The 23,556-nt window shown below is 48.6% G+C and overlaps 1 protein-coding gene across 3 annotated transcripts in view; it reads right to left on the bottom strand.

The window, feature by feature from the left end:
* MYRF (myelin regulatory factor) overlaps positions 1–22,907 on the bottom strand; it is a 124,571-nt gene extending 101,664 nt beyond the window's left edge. For all 3 annotated transcript variants that reach the window (XM_090032282.1, XM_090032281.1, XM_090032280.1), the window contains exon 1: positions 22,665–22,907. In XM_090032282.1, coding sequence (XP_089888408.1) covers positions 22,665–22,710 — 46 coding nt within the window. In that variant the 5' untranslated portion in view covers positions 22,711–22,907. The remainder of the gene's footprint in view (positions 1–22,664) is intronic.
* Between the last annotated feature and the right edge of the window lie 649 nt (positions 22,908–23,556).

Genomic DNA, 23,556 nt, shown 5'->3' with positions numbered 1-23,556 from the left:
CTTTCCTGAAATCCAGATATGACATAAACCTAGTCTCCCTTGTACAGGCAGTGTGTCAGCTGGTCATAAAAGGAGACTAGGTTGGTCAGGCAAGACCTTCCAGCAACCAAGCCATGTTGGCTGGCACTCAGAAGGTTGCCTTCCATTAGCCTGTTGCTGATGGAATCTCTGATGATTTTCTCCAGGCTCTTTCCAGATATGGATATCAGACTGATTGGCCTGTAATTCTCTGGATCTTTCTTCCTTTCTTGATGATTGGGACTGTGTTGGTTCTTTTCCAGTCTTCTGGTACCTCTCCTGAACACCACAAGTTCTCAAATACCTTCGCCATAGAGTGTGGTATGATATCCACCAGCTCCTTCAGGACTCTCGGGTGCACACCATCTGGGCCCACGGACTTATGGATGTCTAGCCTCTTGAGGTGTTCCCTCATTTGATTTACATCAATTGTGGGCCCATCTTCCACACCTTGGATGCTTTGTGTCCTGTCTGACAGGGTGACCCCCTTGAGCAGGTGCAAGACCTACACAAAGAAATCATTTAGGAGATTGGCCTTTTCCTGAGTGTCAGATGTCACCTGCCCCATCTGATTTAGCAAGGGTCCAATGTTGCCTTTGTTCTTTCTCCGACTTCCCACACATCTGAAGGACTTTTTGGTGTCTGGATTCCCAAGGCTAGTCTGATGTCAGTTTCTGCCTTGGCTCTTCTGGTCCTCTCTCTACAGGTGCAGACAGTGCTGTGTAGTCCTCCTTGATGAGAAAATGGAAATTATATCTGGTGTAGGCTTCTCTTTTTAGTTTCAGGAGGTCCAAAAGTTCCCTATTAAGCCAATGGGGTTTCCCAGCCTGCTGACTGCCTTTCCTGCAGGATGGAATGGACTTTCCTTGTGCTTTGAAGATTGCATCCTTAAGGAACAACCATTCTGAGGGGCCATAGTCTCTTAAGTGCCTGGCTGACCAGTCTCCTGAGTTTCTGAAAGTCAGCCTTCCCAAAGTTGAGAATTTCTGTTTTACTGATAAATTGGTCTGCCCTGAGCAGGACAGAAAAAGTGATCAGTTCAACAGTTCACCAACCTTCAGATCACTCACCAGGTCATCCCCTTTGGCCAGAACCAGATCCAGCACTGCATCTCCCCAAGTCACTCCACAGACCTCTTGTGTTAGGTAGAGCTCATCAATGCAAGCAAGGAAACTATGTGACTGGTCAGATTTGGCTGTGTGCTCTTCCCACGAGATGTCAGGGAGGTTGAAGTCACCCATGACAACCATGCATTGGAGTGTGCAGCCTCAGCCAGTTCCTTACTGAATTCAAGATCTAGCTCTTCCTCTTGCTTGGGAGGTCTGTAATAGACTTCTACAATTATATCCCCTCCCCCATGCTTTCCCCATATTTTAACCCAGAAGGTCTCAAGATGCCCTCCTTGATTGCTAAACTCAGTTTGAAGGGAAGTACACTTCTCCTTCATGTGGAGAGCTACCCCGAACCCCTCTTCCCAACATGGTCTCTCCTGTACAAAGTATAGCTTTCTATACCTATGGACCAGTCGCAGGTGGAGTCGCACCAGGTCGCTGTTATCCCTACAAGATGGAAATGTTTGTCACTCAGGAGAAGGGCCAGGTCCTCTTGCTTGCTTCCCAAACTGCTGGCGTTTGTGTACAGGCAGCTGAGCCTGCCATGGAAAGCCCTGGGCTTCCCTGCACACTGGGATATGACCTTTGCTTGGGCTGTCATCGGAGTAGGTTCCCTTGGGCTACCTAACCTGTTAATACTATAGTTGAGGTGACCCAGGCTTGAACTATTAGTTGACCACCCATCCTCCAGTGATCCTAGTTTAAAGCCCTGTTAAGTAGGTCAGCCATTCTGGCCGAGAAGAGCTTCTTCCCTTTCAGGGTCAGGTGGAGGCCATCCCTTCCCAACAAGCCACTACCTCTCTCCCTGAAGTGAGGACCATGGTTGAAGAAGCCAAACCCCTCATGATGGCACCACCGCCAGAGTCTTCTGTTAACCTCTTCAATGCACCTTTCCTTCCAATGTCCGTGACTCATGACTGGGAGGATCAAGGAAAAAAATACCTGTTAATCAGGAAGCCTAGAACAAGTTGAGATGCAACTGACAAGAAACAAAAGACAAAACAAAGGGATTCTACAAGTATGTCAGAAGTAAGTGGCAAACCACAGAAAATGCAAGTTCCTTATAGGATGAAGATGGCAAAATAATTACATATGATGCAGAGAAGGCTGAAGTATTAAATGCCTTTTTTATATCAGTTTTCACAAAAAAGGTCAGCTATCAGACCATTAGTGCAATTAGCAGCAAAGATAGAGAAGATGACAAACACCCTAGAGTAGTGAAAAATAGATTTAGAAAAAAATTACTTGAAGAAGCTAGATGCTTTCAAGTCAGCCAGCCAGATGGGATACAGCTTAAGATACTGAAGAAATTGACTGAGGTAATTCAGAGAAATTGGCTATCCTCCTTGAGAACTTGGGGAGGTCAGGTGAGGTCCTGGATGACTCAAAAAGAGGAAATATAGGCCCATCTTAAAAAAGGGAAGATGGAGGATCAGAGGATGATAGTCCAGTTGGTCTGACCTCAATACCTGGAAATATCATGGAGTAGTTTCTCAAGGAATACTCTGAAGCACCTAGAGGAAAACAGGGTGATTGATCAAAAACAGCCAGTATGGATTCACTAATAGCAAGTCATACTTGACTAACCTGATTTCCTTTAAGGTAGCAGGCTCTGTGAATGGGGGAAGAGCAATGGATGTGATATACCTTGACTTTAACAAGGACTTGTGACACTGCCTCCTGTGGCATTGTTATCAATAAGATAAGGACGTACACAGTATATGAAAGTACTATGAAATGGATCATCATGCTCAACAAAGTCTCAATGGCTCGATGCATTAGAAGGAGGTATCAAATGGGATTCCCCATAGGCCTATCCTGGGTCCAATATTGTTCAGTTTTTTCATTAATTATTTGGACAATGGAATTGAGTGCACAGCATATTTACGGATAACACCAAGTCAGGTGGAGTTGCAGACACTCTGAAGGGTAAGGAAAAGGTTCAGAATGACTTGGATAGACTGAAGAAATTATTGCAATCCAATCAAATGAAAGTCAGCAAGGACAAGTGCAGATTTTGCACTGAGGATGGAATAATTGCATGCCAAAATACAGACTAGGGAATGACTGGCTGGGCTGCAGCACTACAGAGAAGGACCTGGGGGTAACGATGAACCATAAACGGAATATGAGCTAACCACGTCCTCTTGTTCCAAAAACAATAATAGCATACTGGGTTGTATTAACAGGAGTGTTACTAGACAATAAAAGGAAGCGATTATTCTGCTGTATTCAGCACTGGTGAGGCCTCACCTAAAGTACTATGTCCAGTTTTGAGTCCTGCACTTCAAGAACAATGTGGACCAATTGGAAAGAGTCCAGTGCAGAAGAAGGGGCTATGAGAGGAAGAAGAAACTGTTTCCTATGTCAGCACTTTACTAGCAATGTTGCTACCTCTGTGCAGGTAATATTTGTCAGTTTATTTCTTTATTTTTAGGGAACAGGAAGACCAAGATTCCATGTGGAGAAATTCTTACTGACATTTCTCATGTCCTTGGAAAAGGTGTTTGGTCCTTTGTCAGGATGTTTTAATCCCTTTTTCTGTTATGTGGAGCTAACGAAGTCCAAAGTTGCTGACCCTGGATGCTTTCTTCCGCAGCCATTTCTGTTGAAATGAGATTCTTCTGTAGTTGGAAATCGTCCGGGTTACATGTGTTAGATTTTCTGTAGGATTTTCTGTCAGTTGGTTTCCCATGTTTCACTCTGAGGTCCGTACTGAGATAAAAATTCTCTGAGGCAGTCAGTCTGGACACTGTCTGTGTCCCTGGAACTGATATTCCCTTACCAGGCTGGGAATTGCTGCCTCCTCTGTCTTCCTTTCCACCCTGCTGCATACATCTTCATAAGATGAGTCCTGTCAAAAACTCTCCTGAAGCCACAGGGAGAATTTCCAGCTCCCGTCTACCAAGACCTACCCCGTTTATGACTTGTCATTTCTCTGACAAATCCTGTACTCTTACCAGCAGTCCCAGTAACAATATGATTAGGGCCCTGAGAAGCAAGACTTATGAGGAAAGCTTAAAAGAACTAGGATTATGTAGTCTAGAGAAGAGAAGATTAAGGGAGGATTTGATAACCATCTTCAAATACCTGAAGACTGATTATAGAGAGAATGGAAATAGCCTCATATCTGTGGATAAAGGAGTCAAGACTAAGGGAAATGGCCTCAAGCTGCAGCAGAGGAAATTTAGGTTGAAGATTAAGAATAACTTTCTAAATATGAGGGTGGTCAAGCATTGGAACAGGCTACCTAGAAATTATGGAATCTACATCCTTGGAAATTTTCAATAGCAGGTTGGACAGACATTTAACTGGAATGGTTTAGTCAGGGATGATCCTGCCTTGAGCAGGTGGCTGGACTAGATGACATTGTGAAGTCTCTTCCAACCATACTGTCCGATTTATCTATGCCAAGTGGATACATAGGATCATCAGACAGAGTCCAGCAGATAGTGACAAAATTGATTTGGGAGCCAAAAAGCAAGACTGAAAGAGCTAGGCATATTTAGTCTTGAGAAGAGAAGACTGAGGGGATATATGATAATAGTCTTTCAAATACTTGAAGGATGATTATAAACAAGATGGGGACACCTCCTGTGGTTGTAAGGGACAGGACTAGGAGCAACCATCTCAAACTGCAGCAGAAGAAATTTAGGTTGGAGATTAAGAGCTCTCCATGAGGTCAGTCAAGCATTGGAATAAGCTACTTAGAGAAGTTGTAGAATTTCTGGAAATTTTCATGAGCAGATTGAAAAGAGACTTGGCTGGGATGGTTTAGTCAGGGATGATCCAGCCTTAATGGACTAGATGATGACCTCATGTGGTTCCTTCCATTTCTACTTTCCTAAGTTATTTTCAGTACATGTTTCTGATGCACGCAATTCTCTTTAAATACACAGTTCCTATTGTGGCAACTCCTAAAGGTCCTGGTCTGTGTCCTATTGCACAAGGTATTGTACAAAAAATAACAAAAGGACAGGGAAAGGAATGTCCTAAGGAGGTCATCATGTTTAGATTTCTCCAAAGCATTTGACTTGGTACCAAATAATCTCTTGATTAAAAACTTGTATTACATGGAATTTCTTAGACAATTATTAAATTAATTAGAAGTGGTTTATTGACAGATATCAAAATGCATCTCTTCTGAAGAGATGTCAGGGAGAAGAGCCATCCCTACCAGGGTCTATCCATGGGTTGGTTAAACAATATTCAGTGTTTTTATCAATGATATAAAACCTGTGCTGGTTATGCTTGCAGATGGCACAAAGATTGGCATGACAATTGATGAGGAAAGAAGGTTACTCTTACCAACTGTGATTTGAATTACCTGGTTAAATGGTCATAGTCCAATAAAAAGCACTTTAACTGGCCACATTAAATGGTTAAGCGGTCTGGAAGCCAGGAATGCAGGCTATCCCTATAGGAGATGGAAGACTCCATATTGGAAAAAAGAGATTCAAAAACAGCCAGTGGTCACTGTCAATAATAAATGTGGCATGAACTCATGGTGTAGTGCCGTGGCTAATAGGGCTAATGTGATCCTGGGATACATAAGAAAGGAAATATCCATTAGGATGGGGAAGTGATATTGCCTCTGTGTACTGCACTGGTAAAGCCTCTACACCCAGTGCCAGCATCCAGACAGATGAAGAAATACTGGAAAGAATTCAAAAAAGGGTTCCCCAAATGGTCCAAGCACTGTAAAAAAACAAACAAACAAACAAAAAAAAAACATTTTATAATGTGACTCTTAGGGAGCTCAGCCTATTCAGCTTATCAAGCCTAAAAGCTGAGAGGTGACTTGATCACTGTTGTGGGTATGTACAAGCAGAAAACATAGCGAATATTGGGGTACTGGGGGGAAGTCTTGCAAAAAAAAAAAAAAGATTTGATCTGAAATCTGGGATTTGAAGCAGGACACATTAAACCTTGAAACAAGAGGCAAATTCCTACCAGGGAGGACAGCTGTGCAATGGGACAGTTTCCCAAGTATGTGGTGGGACTTCATCAGCTCTTTGGAGGACAGAACATCAGTGACTCAATAATACAGCACCTCGGTCCTACCCTTGGGCACTGCTGTAATAAACATGACACGCAATGATGATACTAACCCATTTGTTTAGAGCCTCTAAAATGAGCTCAGATTATCTTTCTAAGAGACATGGTCCAGTCCTGCTTCTAGGTAAAGTACTGCTGCCAGCTTGCTTGGCAGGTCAGACCCAATGAACACCACGGATCCCTTTCTCTCTAAGCTTGAGACAAAATAGATCCAACAGACAGACAGACTGACAATGGAGCCCAGGGAAGCAGTGAAATGGAAAAGCCTTGATCATGGTGCATCACTGGCCAGGATTTCTGACCCTTGCATTTTAGGATTAATTTCTCAAAAGTAAGTAAGTGATTAAGAGCCAATTTAAGGCTTTCAATGGGACTCAGGCACTTAAGTAAGTTAGACACTTGCCTACTCTCTTATTTCCTTCCCCCACTTGTGTTCTTGGCTCCTCCCTAATTTAGCAGCAGCAGGAAAATTCATTGGCACTATTTATCCTCACTACCAAACCAAAGACACTTAACAGGATCAGACTGAACTCTGCCTTCCTGTTCACCTCTCATGACACAGCTGGGAGAAGGGAGGTGGGGGACTACCTCTAACCTTCATCCATAACCCTACAGCCATGGTTCAGAGATTGTAAAGGAAGTGTGGATAGAAGCCACAAAAGAACCAAAGTGGGGATTACTCCCTTACTCCAGAAAGGAGAGACTGCTGAAACCCTTAGGGTCAGAGATGAACAGGCAAGTGAGCCTTGTGGCTGGATCCTCACCTTGCACAAGAGCTCAGATGAACTCTGGGGATCTTCTTTACTATAAAAATAACTGATGGAGGAAAGGGGGGTGACCTCAGCATGGGGTAACAGATGCCCCAGATCTCCCTGCATTCCCCTCCAGCCCTTGGGGTCATATGTACAGAGGTTTATCCAGGGCTTCAGAATATACCAGGAGATGAGCAAAAAAGGGATCTGTTCTCAGATTTACTCCTCTTGTGGTATACATGACATTAGGGCAAGAATTAAATGACAACACTGCTGTCCAAGGTACTAGAACATAGCTGTACCAAGGACCCTTATTCCAGCACCTCACACACAGCATGCGAGAAGCAAACAATTTTTGCCTTCCAGTAAGAACATCCTGACCCAACCCAAGCTGCACCACTCATCCAGTGATTCGCCACCAAGAAATCCTGTTCTACTGTCTCTAATACCTTCAGTCCTTAGAGCTCTGGTCCTTCCAGGATAACCTCCCACTGACACCCCCTCCTCTCCTCTCATTCCAAGCATAACATTCTGAATTACTGGCATCTCACCATTTATATTGCAGTAGTCATTAGAGGTCTCATCCAAGAACAGGGTACAGGACGAATACAGAGTGAGAAACTGTTCCTGTTTCCCTAATCACAGAAAGCAAGTCAGACAAAGGATAAAAGGGGCAAGAGAGCACTGAGAAATGAAGTGACTTGCCCACAGTCAGCTGAGAAGTCAGTGGCAGAGCCAGGAACAGCCCCATATCAGGCCTCTGGAGTCCAAGTCCAGTGCTCTGTCCTCTAGAACCCACTTGCCCATTTATCTGAGGCAGAGCACATGGATGACCTGCCAAGAAAGGCTGAGGCTGACAAACCTAGCAACCCCAATCACTTGAACTCCTCTTTTCCTTGGATCCTGGACTGAACACATGGCTGACTGGTGATACTGGAAGCCTTACTGTTGCTTCAATTGCATGTTTTTACTGTAAACATCATCACTGCTTTAAAGAAAGCTTGAAACATTATGGATAATCTGTGCTGAGCCTCTCAGGGCTTCTGCAAGTTCCAACAAAGCCCCCTAGGATGTCACCAGGCCAGGAGAGCAGATGACCACCCAAGGGTGATCCCAGGTCAAGTCAGTATAGAAAGTGAGTGGGAAACCCCCAAGAACCATGCAGGTTCTACACAGGGGGCTGTTGGCAGTCCTCCCTGCAAATGCTGCTATATCGAGACACACCCAGGATCAAAAGTCCCCTGGTTCTTTTAGCAAGAACAGGGACATTAACCAATGTCTTGAATAAATTTCAATTGTGGTAAATATTACCACTAATCCCCCTAATTAATAGAATTAAGTCCATTCATTCCTCCCTCTTAGTTTTAGCGGAGCAGCATATTGTTCAGAGCAGCATTATACAGGAGGTCAGACTAGAGGAACTAGTTGTCCCTTCTGGCCTGAAACCCCAACAGACTTCCTGCTTGCTTTTTTTGAAGACTGGACACCTCCGTATGCAACTGAACTGTACTGAGATACGTCTGCATACAGTGTGCCTAAGCAGGACCTTCGCGAGTCCACCCTGTCAGCTATTCCCACCCACAATCCCACACTCAAGCCCACCTAAGCCAGAACACATTACCCCCATGGTATGAACAGGCCCCAAAATATTCATTGATAAAGACCAAACATTGTCAATTTGAAAAGGGATAGGCCAAAGGGAAGTGTGGAGTCACTAAGTAGACTCTGTTCAACTGCTCCTGCAAATGGAGCAATGCTGTAAACTGAGGATGCATGCCACTGAGGCTCAATCCCCAGCTATGCCAAGGTCACTGTCCCACCTTGGAAAAGTCAACCCCTCCCTCTGCACTGATGAGTATGCTTATGCCACCTTTCTGCCTGGTGTGGACATGCAGTGGTGAAGCACACCCCCTTCCAATTCACTCCCACCCTGTATATACCAGCTCCCAAAGTATGACAACGTATCTGCCGTCAAGCAGCCTAGAGCATCTCTCAGTATCACTGTCTGGCTGAGGCATGCATGCTAGAGTGCTTAGAGACACTCAAAGAACTTGCATTACCCAATATCTGGTCTCTGTTGCCTATAGGGTAGAAGTGACAAGGCAGGGCCTGCTTCCTGGCAATGGCATGGAGGAAGAGATATGCCCTTAGCAACCCCTCTAGGACATGGTGACAGCATCTTCCCAGTCCCCAACCCTTTGGTTTTGTCCATCTAGACTGCAAGACAGTCAGTGCAGGGCCTGTCTCTTTCTGTGGGCTTTTCTCCCCTTGTCTCTCCCACACAATGAGGCCCTGATCACACCTACAGGCTCTGGTCCTCACCACAATGCAAGTACTGGTGACTGAGCACTTCCGAGACTCTTGGATTATTAAACCTTCCCCTCAGGAATGTTTCAAAACCTCTGGATTGACCAAGCTTGTGAACCAGCCAATGGTGAACCCAAAAGGCTCTCCTGTGTGTTAAAACAACTGCCCCAACAGCTCAACTGGAACAGCATCTGGGGCTCAAGCCCATACAAATCATCGACCTGACCAGGACTCCCCACGTGAGGAACAGTTCCTCAGTGAGCAGCATATGCCCAGGACTCTGGCTGCCCTTCCACTCCCTAATGCCACATGCTTCCTTCCTCCACTTCCCTCAACAGCTAGTGAAATGAAACCACTGCCCACCCTGCATCAGCCATCACTCAGATCTGCCCTTTGTTGCTCCCTCATACACAGGGTTTCCTGCAGATCACAAATTAAATGCACTTTAAAAAATATTAGTGAGAAATTTCCTGCTCATGCTCCAGCCAGGTCCTCAATTCATGCAAAGCAGAGCAAGCCCTGCCCACAGTGGAGCTGGGCTAATTAACATCAGGAAGCCTGAAATGTTTAAGTGTCAAGTGACTGGCAGGGATCCTTCCTCCTTTCCAAGACAGGCTGTTGTGGTGACACTTCTCCAGCCTTACCTAGACCATGCCCTCCCACAATGGGCTTAGAACCATTCTAGCCGCTCCCCACCCCCCAATCAAGAGCAGTGAGGCTCTAACTTATACACGGTACACAGGGTATTTCTAACAACTTGATGACAAAGCGGGGAGAAAGGCTGTGCCATGACTACCCTATTGGGGTGTTTCACCAGCAGTGGCAGAGCACTCAGTCCTCCACCGAAGAAATGAGCCCTACCTACCCACTTTTTCTTTCCATGCATCAACCTGGGGAATAATGTCATGGGGACCCCCTTGCAGCATGCTCAAGACTTGTATGTTTGTCATGCTCAGAAGCATAGCAGGAATAAATGAGCCAGGCTCATCTTGTCTTGGAGAAACAGTGCTCTCTGCCACCACGGCACAGACAGACCCTACAAGTGCTGCTGCTGTGTATTCCTAGAGTGTCTGCACCTACAAAGCAGAGTATTAGGGATTTCCTCCATCCCAAGGTATCTTGTGGGGGGGGGGGTATCAACATCACAGCATCTGGGCCCATTGGGACATTCTGAGAGCAGAGGAACCCAGTTCTTGAACACAGGAGACTCTGTCTGAGCAAACCAGGCCATCTCAAGCACTAGATTCTCTCACTTTCTTGCCCTATGACCTACCAATTTGCTTCCCTTTTTGAGTCCCTTTGCCAGCTCCTCCTCCTGCCCCCAGCACAGTATCTAGCTTATACCACTCCTCCTAGTCTGCAAAGCTCCCAGCTTGGTATTTTTCTACATTATTATTGTATGTTGTGTCCCACTTAAGCCCTCTAATCCAAAAACACAGTGATTCTCCATTTTTACCTCTTCCCATTCTTCTCTGAACATTTCAATGCACTGTCCCTCAGGATGGAACCCACCCAGTTGTCCCTTTCTCTCCATTTTCGCCCCTCTTTAAAGTATCACCTTTTTCACTGTATCCAGAAGGCAGGAGTTCAAAAGTAAAGCAGAAAAGGGAAAGACCAACCCATCAATTCAAAGAATCCAGCTTTCTGTGCATCTGTGGTTTAGGTCTCCTCAAAGCAAGAACCACCTTTATCTCTGTACCATACTCATGGCTGGTCACTGCATTATCAATATGCAACATATGATAAAACAATACTAATGGCCCTAATACAGCACATCATTTAAGCAGGTGCTGATTTCCCCCTGAAAGCAAAACATGCATGTCAATACTTCACTGAAGATATACCAAAATCTGGTTAGTTGATTTCCTGTTCATCTAGGTTGCCAGTGTCCATCTGAAGTATATTTTGAAGAGAAGCACTGATGGGTAAAAAAAGCTAAAAAAAGAAAGAGAGTCTAAGGCTCCTGACAACCCCCAAAGATCACTAAACCTAAGTGATTGTCAAAGATCTTAAACAACTTGCATTTATTATTATTTGGGTCACATTAGCACCTCAAGATTGTGATCAAAATCGGTGCCCCACCATAGGGGTGCTGTACAATCACACAGAAGGAGGCAGTCTCCTGCCCCAAAGAACTAAGAGTCTCAATAGACAAAATGGACACAAATTAGGAGGGGGGGCGGGGAAAAGAGGAAGCAGCTCCTAAAAGATCACAAAGCATGCCTGGACTGAGAATTTCAAAAGGAGTTAGCTTAGAGGTCTAAATCTCCAGAGTCCCTATCCAGGACCTTGTCTCCTGCCCCATAGCACCCTCTCCAGTAACTGCTATTTGTCTGATTCTGAACAACACAACCAGGCCAGTTGGCATGACTCTTTGGGTCCCATGAACTACCACAGTGTCGCAATGTTTAGGTTGCAGATTTCATTGAGAAAGTGTAAATCCCACCAAAAGTGGATATTTTCCATTTTAATCATAAATTCAGAATTTTCAAGGGCAGATGGGACCATAGTTCTCGGCGTCTGGAAAAGGAAGTGGAAGGTTATGTGGACCTGCCCGGGTCCCTCCAACCTCTGGCTCCATCCCCTATTGCTCCTGACCTGTTAAACTTAAACCTGTGCAGCCTGCCATTTTCCAGTCCAATCCCCTTTTTGTTTTAACTCTTGGTGAAATATGTAGCCAGTAACGGTTTAAAAAATGAAGTAATTCAACCTGCCTGCCCCAGTGAACTGCGAAAGAGTGACTAGGGCTGTGGAGGGAGAAAGGTCTAAGAGGACAGGAAAGAAGGATGAATGGACACAATGAGGGTGGGATGCATTAGGCAGGATGGGGTTGGTGTACATTAGCTTTTGGCTTATGAACCCCTAGTCACCTGCTTCTCCCATGCCCTGGAACAGAGTACATAAGGCCAATTACATATAGCCCCATGCCCTTCTTGCCACCTGCCTGCCCAGAAGCGCCTCTCAGCTGTCTCAGAAGCTAACCTGGTGCTTTCCCAATCACTACCTCATATTGCCACTTGACAGCTGTAGCTGGCTGCTCTCTCAGCTCTCCTTCCTGCCATTTGCACTGCTTCAAAACAGGCAAAGTTCAGGAAGATAAGTGCCCAGCCTGAGGTGTCACATTACCAGGCTGAGGAAAGAAGCCTGCCATTCATGTGCACTCTCAGGTATTCTCCAGGGCTCCCAGAAGCCCATCAAGAGAAACCCACCCTGCCTCTGCACACCGGCCATGCAACTGAGTGTACACCATAGAGGGGGTGCCATGGAAGAAGCCAGGGTGACCCAGCCCAGAGGAGACATTGCCAGGGATGGCTCTTAGGGGATCTTTAAAGTTCCTGAACAACCTCACACAGGGTTCCATGTGGAAAGGGATGCAGGAGTGGGTAGAGAAGTTCCCCGATTCAGAAGCAGGGTGTATGGACAGCCTGTCCCTCAGACTTTCCTCACAGCAGGCACTGCCTTTGCATCTCCTCCCACTTATTGAGTACACTGATCTCATCTCTCCCATCATCCGCATCAGTTTGTCTTCCCAGAGAGAAGCCCAGGCACAGGCTCTCTCCCACAAAGAATGCTTCCTCTTATGATGACTAGTGCTCATGGATGGCACCTAGGATGGGCATGGGTCCTGCCAGGAGCTTCAGGCCAGGCCTGATTTGGGCAGCAGTGGGTTCCTGTTTGCATCTCTAGAGCTAGGGCTGCTCCCCGGGTTCCCTGGCAGCACACATGCTGGGTTAATCATTCTTCAGGTTAATTTAGATCATTGGGGTTCTTATCAGAGAGCACAAAGTCCAAGGGCAAGCGCTCAGCCAATCCGGAACACCTTCAGACAGGTGTAGGGGGGTGGTTACCCAGCATGTTCTCTGCCAAGCTGTCAGCCCCACAGCTTTCCTTTCTGGACAGCTGGCAAATGGTATACATACCCCACAGGGAGTTTCCAGCAGCAGCTGCCTCAGAGAAAAGATTTGGAGTCCTGAAGGATCCTTGAGGATCCAAGGGATTTTGTCCTGAGGCCTGTGTACAGCAGTTCACGCAGCCAAGCAACCAAAGGCGTGCCCATTCCATTCATGCCAGCTGTGAGGTCCCCCCCTTCAGCCCTTTGCACTCACATGGGGTCAGTCTCTGCTCAGCATAACACTTTGGCCCCATCAGGGATCTGATGGATCCATGTAGTCCTTAACCAGGATAGCAAGAAACTAGGAAGGGTCTCACTGGCATCTCCTGTCTTTATTGCCAACCAAATGTAAAAGAAAAGATCAAGCCTATTTACTATATAGGCACAGTGGGCCTTGGCACACCAGAAACCATAAGCCTCCCTTTGTGGTTAGAAGGAGACCACTAATTGTACAGCAACGAAGTGCTTGGGACAAAGGATGAAAAAACAAGAAAAAGAAAACAGGTTATAGGTTGATAACCAGGGCTCCAAGGCAAGACACCAAGCAGAGAACACTGGCTAGCTCCCTCTGCCCCTCAAATGCATCTAAAGAGTCTGTAGATGAAACCCAGTGTAACTCTGCCTGGAGACATACCCAGAAATGTAAGAGAAAAACAGCTCCATAGTTGCCCAGGTTAACCCTAGCCAGTGCCTCCTTCCTGGTTTAGTAGACAAGGAGGTTCACCAGTAGGTCCAAAGGACTTGGTGAGGCCACATATGGGATGTGCATGAAATAAAAGGTGCAGGGAAAAGTACAGACAGAACCTCAGTAGGAAGTTCCTGAGGAGACGGTAAAGGCGATGCAGCCTGGCTCACTAGAGAAATCAAGAAAAAAAACAGGGTGAAACAGGTGGAAGGGAGCCCACCCCAAGCCCAGGTCACTGCTGTGGATGATCCATCTAAGCAAAAAGCAACAGGTTAATGCTGAGCAGTATTTGCCTGACTCTGGTTGTACTGATGAAAGCAGGGGCAAATCAATCCTTCAGGGACCCAGGAGGCTAAGAGCAGAACCCCAATGAAGGAGGGATGCAGCTCAAACAAAATACAGCTTTCTTCCGGACTGTCTCTGTGGTAAAACCATCATGCACTTCAGCTCCAAAGGTGACCCAATACAAGATTTGTTCAAGCCCCCTCAGCCAGTTCTGCCTCAAATTGCCCCAAGATACCACTCACGATGTAAGAGCTGTCAGTTCTCCTCACAGCAAGGACTGGGAAGGTCACTGGTGGGCCTGTCTCAGCTGTCCACCCCCTGATGAGTCCATGTCCTAGGAGGCTCCTCTCCCTTAATCCTACCCACCAGCTACAAGCAATAAAACCATACAACAATCACTCCCACCCCAACCAGCTTCCCAGCTACCAATGCGTGCTTATCTCAACCAGCATCCCCATCATACTCCGCTGTCAGGAGCCCTTGACCACCAGCACCCACAAACACAAGAAGGAACCCTCCCCAGCCAACCCTCTCTGCTGCAGAGGTGTCACTTCAGTCAGCAACTCCCTGGCCTGTTTCAACCTGCCATTAGCAGACACCCTCCCCTCCACTCTGCTCCTCCCAGGCAACAACCAGTGAGGTTGGGCCAGTGGGGTACCAAGCCAGCAGCCCCAGGCCCCCTATGCCAGCAACAGATGCTTTCATCTGCTAGAAATTGTGGGAAAGAACTTCTCATCCCCCAGAAACCTGAACTCCAGGGCAGCTGCCATGGGCAACAGTGCAGGTTGCTCTCCTCAATCACAGCCTCCTCCAAGATAATCACTTATCCCTTTGTCAAAGCCTGCTCAATAGCTCTCTGCCCTGCTTCCACTCTCACCCCTTCTTCCCTTCTCCCCTGTTTCTCAAGCCCTGGGAAAGGCCCAAGGCAAAGATGGGGCCAGTGAGCAGAAGCGGGGGAGCAACCCCATGACAATAATGTTTCAGCTGAGGTAGAAAGTTGCTCTGTGGTGCCCACGCACCGCAGGGCAGGCCGAGGGCAAGCAATGTGGCCATGGCTTCTGGGAGTTTCCTCCTTCCGTCCTCCTGATACAGGAGCTGCACTTTTTCCCTGTGCCTCAGAAAGTTCCCAGGGGCCCAGGTTGCTGGTGTTTTCCTTCCCCTGAAGTAAAGGAAATGGATGGTAATCCTCCTGTTGTGCACTCTCCTCAGCAACCTACATGCAACAGGGAGTCAGACAGGGAAGAGAAATCAGACATAGATGAGGGCACAGGATGGAAGAGTGTGCAGACAAGAGAGGAAGCAAGGAGGACAGACAGGCAGGAGGAGAGGAAAGATCAGCAATGGAAGGATTAAGGGGCCCCGTGCAGTTACCTGTGCGGATCCAGCGCATCCTGAGTTGTGCCAAGGGCAGGTATTACGCTCCCACTGTGTCCCCGCTCTCCCCCTTTGTCATCACGCTTCTTCGCTCAGCTGCTCTGAATCCCAGCGCTGCTGCCTACTGCATCTATTCTCTTCGTTAACGATGGGGGGGGGGTTGAGGAGGAGGTCGGGAGGCTGTCACCTCTGTGCAGCACCTCCCTTTAACAGGAGGCACGCACTAGGATTTGGGTCTGCAAAGGGATTACCCTGAAGGCCAGTCATGTGTTTGTGCTGTACCAGGTTCCCCAGGACCTCTCTGTCACAGGCTAACTCAGCTCAGCCAAGCGCTCCATACACAAAGCCTCTTAGCTTCCCGAGCGCACCGATGAGGCCCAAGAGAGACTGCACCAATCCTCGTCCTGCCTCCTCACCTCGAGATGGGACACTGACTCAGGAAAAGGTATGCCATCCCCAGGCTGCCCCTGGACACAGCAAGGGTTTCTCTGCTCTCAGTCATGGGGCAAAGCAAACCCAGAACACCAGTGTTCCTCCTCCCTTCGCCTGCCATTGTCAGCTGCTCTCCTGCTGCCCTCACACTGTTCACAATGACTGGCTACAGCATGATTTCACAGGGAAAGTCAGAAACTCAGAAAGGACCCTAGAGCTGAGGAGAGCCTTCAGAGGAAGCAAACAGCAAAGCCTGAGCCCCAGACAGGCAAGCTGGTGAGTCTGTGGCCAAAGCTGAGACCTGATCCTCAAGAAAACACTTTTGACTGAAGCTAGTGTTGACAATTCAATACCCCCGAGTCCATAATGACCCATGCCACAAGCCAGTGTGAAGGGAGCCTCTGTTACAGGAGATGCCATTTTTCCAACAAGGCATCAACCTGAGGCTCTGCCCTTCTCAGTCAGTAAAGGACCCCTGCCACATTCTCAAGGGCAGAGGTGTTAATGCTAGTGTCACAGACATATGCCAACTCAAGTAATTATGTTCTGCCAGCCAAAACAATCCCTGAATTTTCAATTATATCAGTATCTCATCTCCATTTTGGGAACCAGTTGCTTGTCTAGCTCCACCTGAAGCCAACTCCCGTGATGAGACTCTACATGGACTGAGACACTTTCTTCAAATCGCTTCCTCCACCACTGCGGACCGTTGTAACGGGTTTGTGTGTATTTATCTTCTTTTTCTCTCAGCATCACGAACCCCCTCCCCCACCCCGGGGCTTAGTTGGCTAACATTGTATCTCCTGTAACAGTAGTTGGTTCTCCTCCTTACCCCCATCCCTCTAATATTAGTCCCTCGCTCGGAGGATAATGTATTTACCTACCAGCTTTGTCATCTTTTTTTCAGATTCACAATCCTAAACTTCTACTAATGAAAGTCAATTTGCTCTGGGCCCTTAAATAGCTGCTGTGTTCTGCCCCAGAGCTGCCTGCATTTTGACATTCAGAGAAACAATCCCTACTACTATACATAGAGGCAAATGAAGGAGAGGTGCCGTGGAGATGCAAGCATGCCACAGTGCCCTTCCTGCTCCTGTCTCACCCTCACTGCTCGTGTCTCCACCCACACACCCTTCCTTTCCTTCCCACCACCTGGAAGTAATGAGAAGGACCTCAGTGCAAGAGGCCGCCAGGTCAGGTACACATGTGAGTTCAAGCATTTACACCAGGTGATGCAGGGCCAGCTCTGCTCATTTCAACAGCAATACCTCTGCTACCTCCTCCGCAGCATTCCTGCCTGGAGCCTGGACCACTACAGAGCCCACAGCTTCCACTCAGGAGTCCCCAGGCTCTGTGGTCTCTCTGCCATCTTTGCTCCTGGGAGGATAATCCATTCATGCCATTTCAGGGACCTCCAAACAGCCCATTTAGGGTCCCTTCATAATGCCCCACTTACACCCTGCAACTGCCTCTCTCAGGGTCCTTTGAAACCCCTTATTCATGCCCGCTAATGCGCTGGCACCAAAACTTTGAGGCTACAACTTGTCTTAAGTGACCTTACAGGGTCATGAAAAACAAAGAAGCAAATCATTAGCTGGCATGGACCAGCAATGACCCAGCTTCCACAGTGGAATCTACTAGCTGCAGCTGAGGACAACTTTTGGCCCCTTTTATACAAAGGCCAACACTGGTAAGCAACTCATTTACCTCTTCCCCTGAGCTAAGGCTTATGGGTTTACTGACACATTCACAGACACTCTTGCTAATACCAACCCCACCCCTGCAGATCCCCTACTCATTGCCAAATTCTCACATGCATGCACTAATACAGTGTTTCTCATCCCATGGATCACAAGAATATGTGAAAGGGTCACAAACAAAAAATGGATCAACAAACTTTTAAAACGGATTCTCCTTTAAAGAAGAAAAAAAATGGGAAACTGTGGCTTTTCCCTTGCAGGCTGGCAGAGTTGCAGCCTGCAAGAGGCTGCTTGGGCCCCCCACCCTCCTCCACACACTGTGGGGCTGGAGGCAGGGGTCAGTGGGTTGGGGATGAGGACCACTGGGTTGGGAATGGCCACTGATGTTTACGAATAGGTCCTGGTACAAAAACGGTTGAAAACCACTACACTAATATATTCATATTCCCAGCACCTCACCAAAACCCACCAGCCCATGACAGGGAGCACCACTCTATACTTAGACAAAGGCACAAGCACAGGAGTCTGGAGCTCAGGGTTCAGTTTCCTGCTCTGTGAATCTCTTCCCTTCTCTGCACCACTGAAAAATGGGGGCAACAGTTCCGACTTACCTCCTGGGAGGGCTGTGAGACCGCAGTCACCAACTGTGTCTGGAAAGTGAGACAGGATCCATAAAAGAAGGCACCAAAAAAGAGCACTGTTTCAGAACACACACACACACACTCCTCCAGACAAACGCATTTGCTAATACAAACATATTCGCTCCTTGGCTGATAAACACCAGCACCCACTCACTCATTCACACTCACAGCTCAGAGGCTCCTGTAAGCCTTCAGGCAGTTACCACAGTATCGGCAGCCCTTACGGGCGTAGCACAGCCACTCTCCAAACACACACTCAGGAGTTTCTTATCCTCTGACCCTCTACACAAGGATTTAAATGGCCAGATCCTCAGCTACTGTAAATTGCTTAATTCCATGGCAGTCGAGAGAGCTAGCTAACGTATATGTGCTGGGGCCATGGCCCTTTGCAGGGAGAGTCAACTGAATGCAATGGCAGCTCCATTTGAAGCTTCCATCTGTCCAAACCCTTCACATTTCCCACTCCATTTCTTCAGGTGTTTCTGGCCCTCTGTTGCAGAGAGCTGCCAAACCACCCAACCAACCCCCACCCTCTTACTCTTCCTTTTAAAGCTGCTCGGCACATCTTTCCTGATGTACATTCTTTAACAACCTCTTATCTCATCAATTAGCCAAGGGAGAGAGGGATCCCAAATAGCTGAGCTCTGGCGTAACTGTTTCCCTTACATGAGTGTTAAGCAGGGAGGAAGGTACGGTTTCGAGCAAGATGCCAGCCAAGGGTCAGGCTTTTTCTACTCTCCACCTTCCCTTTGATATGAAATACAAACGCTCTAGGTAAACACTCTGGAGAAACCAAGCTTTACTTTCCCTTCCACCTAAAAAGCTTTCCCTTTTCCCCTACTTCAGTTCTGTTAGACACTGTGAGGGTAAGTGCCGTGGGAAACCACAACATGGATCAGGCTACTGCAAAATTGGACCCAAGCAGCCAGAATCTTCTGAACCAAGAGTGGGTCTGCTTGGAGAATCCTCAGCACCCACACAGCCAACTCCAACAGGCACCAAGGGCACCTCTTCCATCACAAAGTAGTGCGATTTCACCCAAACCTCCTACAGAAGCTGTCAAGCTATCATGCAAATCCAAGTCCTCCCATACCTCTCTCAGCCTTCTCTGAATCTCAGCCCAAAGCCCAAAACATTTCAACTTCCTTTTTTTGCCCCTTCACCTTCATGTATTTGTTAATCTCCCTGCAAATTCAGCAAACTACTCTGTATGAGGGAGGTGGATAAGTCCAACTGTGGCAGGTGGATAGGTCCAACCAGAAAACTTCTTTCAGAAGAAAAGGTCCCACCTTCTGAGACCTCTAAGATAAAAAAGGATCAGCATCAGGCCTCAACTCCAGCTGGGACTGAAGCTAGGACCCAGCGATCCTAGAAACTCTCACTTCCACGGACACGGCTGTTTGAGGAAAGTGGAATCACAGAAGACTACCCATTTCTTGAGGTTTCTCTCCAGAAAAAGGATCTGCCACACCATCTAACAGACCAAGCACAATGGGATCACTTGAGTTCTAATCCTCGCTCTGCCACTCCCTCAATCCCAAGTTTTGAACAAGTTATTTAACCTCTGACACTGACCCTGCTTCTCAAAAGTCTGAAAGGATGCATTACCCTTGCATAGTGCCTTGAAACTATGTATAATGAAAGGGCTACAGGACCATTCTTAAATACAGTGGATCTGCTTCCAGAAGACTCAAATCTGGTGAAACTAATTCAAAATTAAGTGGTGTGAACTCTCTAATTTACTTCAGTGGGTGTGCAACCTGTAGGAAGACATTTCCAGAGGCATGAAATCTCCACTTACAGAAAGGATGCTCTTCTGTGAAGAAGAAAAAATGACTGCACTATAAGAAGGAAAGATCCAAATGTACAACTCCCCCATAGAAGAGAATAAGGATGCTGATGTTAGAAGTCTCAGGGTATCTATTTTATCTTTCCAAATGAATACAATCCTACCAGGTCTGCTATCTGTCTGTATGTTATTTGTCCAGAAATCATTAATCCCTCAGGACACTGCAATGTTAGGTCAAACCAGAATCCTTGATGGAAAACCAGCAACATACAACTTAAGACTTTCAGCTGAGGATCAGTTTGACTACTCACTTCTTCAAAGCACCTTGGGTAGCTGGTATGCAGCAGACAGAAAAATAATCTTCTCAACACTTCTTAGCACAGGCTGCATGGCAGTCCTTTGAGTCAAAATTTCTCCTGTGGGGCCCCCCCCCCCAACCACATTAGCACCATGCAACATAAACTACTTAAAACATGAAAACAGGACTAGCTGCCCACGGAAAGTAGAGAGCCCCTCTGGAGGCTGCAGTGAGCTCCGAACGCTCAAAGAAAGAAATCAAATGACTGAGTGAGCACCTTGCAAAGTTTAAAAGCAGTCCTTCTGCACTGGTGCTCTTTGCTTTCCATTTCCACATGGCTAGGGATAAGGGAGAGCTGGGGACAAACATTTTTAGTTCAACCAGATGACATCAGGTGGTGTGTATTTCTGTGAAATTCAAAGTAGAAAGGAGAGAAGCACAACTCAAGATTAATACCTTTCAGCGTCACAGGCTGCAAGGGATGAGCATGAAAACCAAGACATTGGAGTCAGGTCAGGTGCAGCTGGGGGCTACGTCTGAAGCTAGGGCCATAGGGAAGAGGGTCAGGACCTACACCCAAGGGGGACCCTACTGAAAATACATCGGCTACATAGGAAATAGGTTGGTGCACACAGCAACAGCCCCTATTGTTAGGCTTCTTGTCCTGGTTAAAGTTGTTCCACTCAAACTCTGGATCAGGGCTGGCAAGCACAAGAAAATCTTTTCCCCAAAGCAGCGCACAGAGAAACAACATGCACTTCATCTTCCATAGGATCACTAAAGTTCCACTGAAGTTGCCTTTCTGTCTCTACAACACACATTTCTTTTTGGTTCAAGGGCCAAATCAGTCCCAAATTCTATTGGGCAAAATCCACTAGTCAAGTTCTGAGTTTCATTTGAGCAGAACTCAACCATTCAAGTCCACGTGGCTCTGTCACTGGGCAAGCATCCTCCTTCCCAGACTCAGTCTGGGACTTCAGATACTCCCCAAATCGGTGGTAGACATCCCACATGCTTGCCCAGAGGCCCTAGGGTTTGGTTGTCCCCTAGTCTACAAGAGGCATTTCCACATCTCCCCTACTTCCCAGGTCAAAATCATCGCAGCCATTTCAGAAATACAGACACCTAAAGCACCTCATACCCTGGGCCCAAAGGGAGTGAGCGTATCTCAACAAAAACGCCACAAGGTGTCAAACTGCGGACTTGGTCAATTGATTAACCCAGCCTTTATGTCAGTCAGAGAAGAGACTACACTGCTGCTTGGGCTATCAGCAGCAGCAGCAGAAAGCCCACATGTCTAGCTGAGAAGAGAAACAGGCTAGGAAGACCCAATGCATGTTCTCTTTGCCCCAGGCTCTTTGTTTAAAGAGGGCAATGCCAAGTGCAGGGACTCTGCACACCTGAAGTGTCAACCTGTTTCCCATGGCTGCTGCCCTTCCAGCAGGAAGCCAGGAAAGAGGGGTGCCAGGGAAAGCAAGGAGACATGACAGGAAGGAAGAGAGACAGCGCCCAGGAGAGAAGACAGAAAGGGGACTGAGGAAAAAGAAACACGGGGGGAGAGAAGGAAGAGATGGACAAACAAAGACGGGGAGGGGATGAAGAACAGTGGGAGGACTGAGCGATTAAAACAAAGGGCAGAAATAGCGGCAAGGCCCCAACTGCTCCGCACCCTTCAGTCCACTGCGCGACACCTAAATGCAATGGTCTGGGGCTTCACCGACGACTCAGTCATCACTGCGCAGCTGCGTCGTGCGTCGCCCTGAACCAAGCAAAGGGGGCCCAATTCTTCTCTCTACCACTTCTGCATCCCTGCCACTCCCTCAGCTTCAACGTCACTCCCCATCCACGCGGAGGTGGGAAAGGAGGGAACCTGCTGGCCCACGGTCTCCTGAAGCTGGAGGGGACCACCGGCGCCTACCAAAGCTGGGGAAAAGGGCAACTTGGCCTGTGTCACACAGGAATATCACGTGTCTGTCATTAATGAGAGACGGCTCTGCTCCCCGCACCACACAGGACTCTGCAAGAAGTCCATTGGGGGGTGCCACTGCCCTAACTTCAGGAGGCCCAACACCGTGCGCGGCTCAGGGGGCTGGTACCTGGCGGGGGTGGGGGTGAGTGAGGTGCCCGGGCTGCGACGTGAAGACTGAGACGCGTGAGGGGGAGCGGGCGCCCCGTGCCCCGGGTGTGACAGCCTCCCCCCCCGCTGGCTGCTCAGCACCCCACGCGCGGCACCCGGCTCCTGTGGGCAGCCCCTGCTGAGGGGGAGGAGGTGCTGCCCTCTTCCCGCGGGGGGGCGGGGCAGCCCCGGGCCGGGCTCCTACCTTCAAAGAAGCGCTGCAGAGCCTCCGTCTCGTCCACCACCTCCATAGCTGGGCCATGCACGGGGCGGGCGGGCTAGAGGGCGAGCCCGGCGCGGGGCATCCCCGGGGGCCCCGCTCAGCGCCTGCCCCGGGGCGGGCTGGGCCCCGGCGTGGCCCGGCCGCTGCCCATCGGCCTCCCGGGAACAGCCACGAGCCTGGCACCAAACTTGGGCTGCAGGCGGGCTCCCCTGCCCCTGCCCCCGCGGCCGCTCCTCCCTCCGGCTCCGGCTCCCCCTTCCCCGCTCCTCCTCCTCCTCCTCCTCCCAGGGGCCCTGCCCCTCTGCCGGCCGGAGCCGGCAGTGCACGGGCGGGCCGAAGGGGGCGCGCCCCGGAGCGCTGCTCTCCCCCCCCGGGCTGCCCCCGCTTCCCCTTCCCCTCCCTCCCTGAGTCCTACCCTTGTCAGCCCCTTGCCCTCACTCGGGGGGCGCCTGGAGGGGCCCCGCTCCACCCCGCTGGTCTGCAGGGTGGCCCGAAGGGGCGGGGGCGACACCCGCCGGTGGCCGGCCAAACACGCTGGCCTGGAGGCGCCCTTAGTGAGACACACCCTTTCCATCCCTGCCCAGGTCCCCCCAGCAGCTGACCAAAGGGTCACTCGCTGCTCCTTGGACAGGCCTGGGGCTAGCTATTGCTGCCCACCTTGATTTGTTACTGCGGGGTTGCTGATGGACAGGGGGCACCGGGGTGCTGAAAGAAAGAGCCCCCAGACGCACTTTTTAGAAAAAGACCTCAAAAGAGTTTGCAAGTGAGAGAGAGAACATGCAAGACCCCCCTGCACCCACCCTCATCAGATCCATGGCCTGATGGCTCAGATCCACCTCTGGGCATGGTGAAACACGGACTGGGTTTTTTCTCC

This window comes from Crocodylus siamensis, chromosome 2 (genome assembly GCF_052110815.1).
Source record: "Crocodylus siamensis isolate JL-2025a chromosome 2, ASM5211081v1, whole genome shotgun sequence".
In the NCBI taxonomy this organism is placed as follows: Eukaryota; Metazoa; Chordata; order Crocodylia; family Crocodylidae; genus Crocodylus; species Crocodylus siamensis.
Note: the sequence above shows the minus strand (reverse complement) of the source record. Positions and strands in the feature narration are given on the sequence as shown.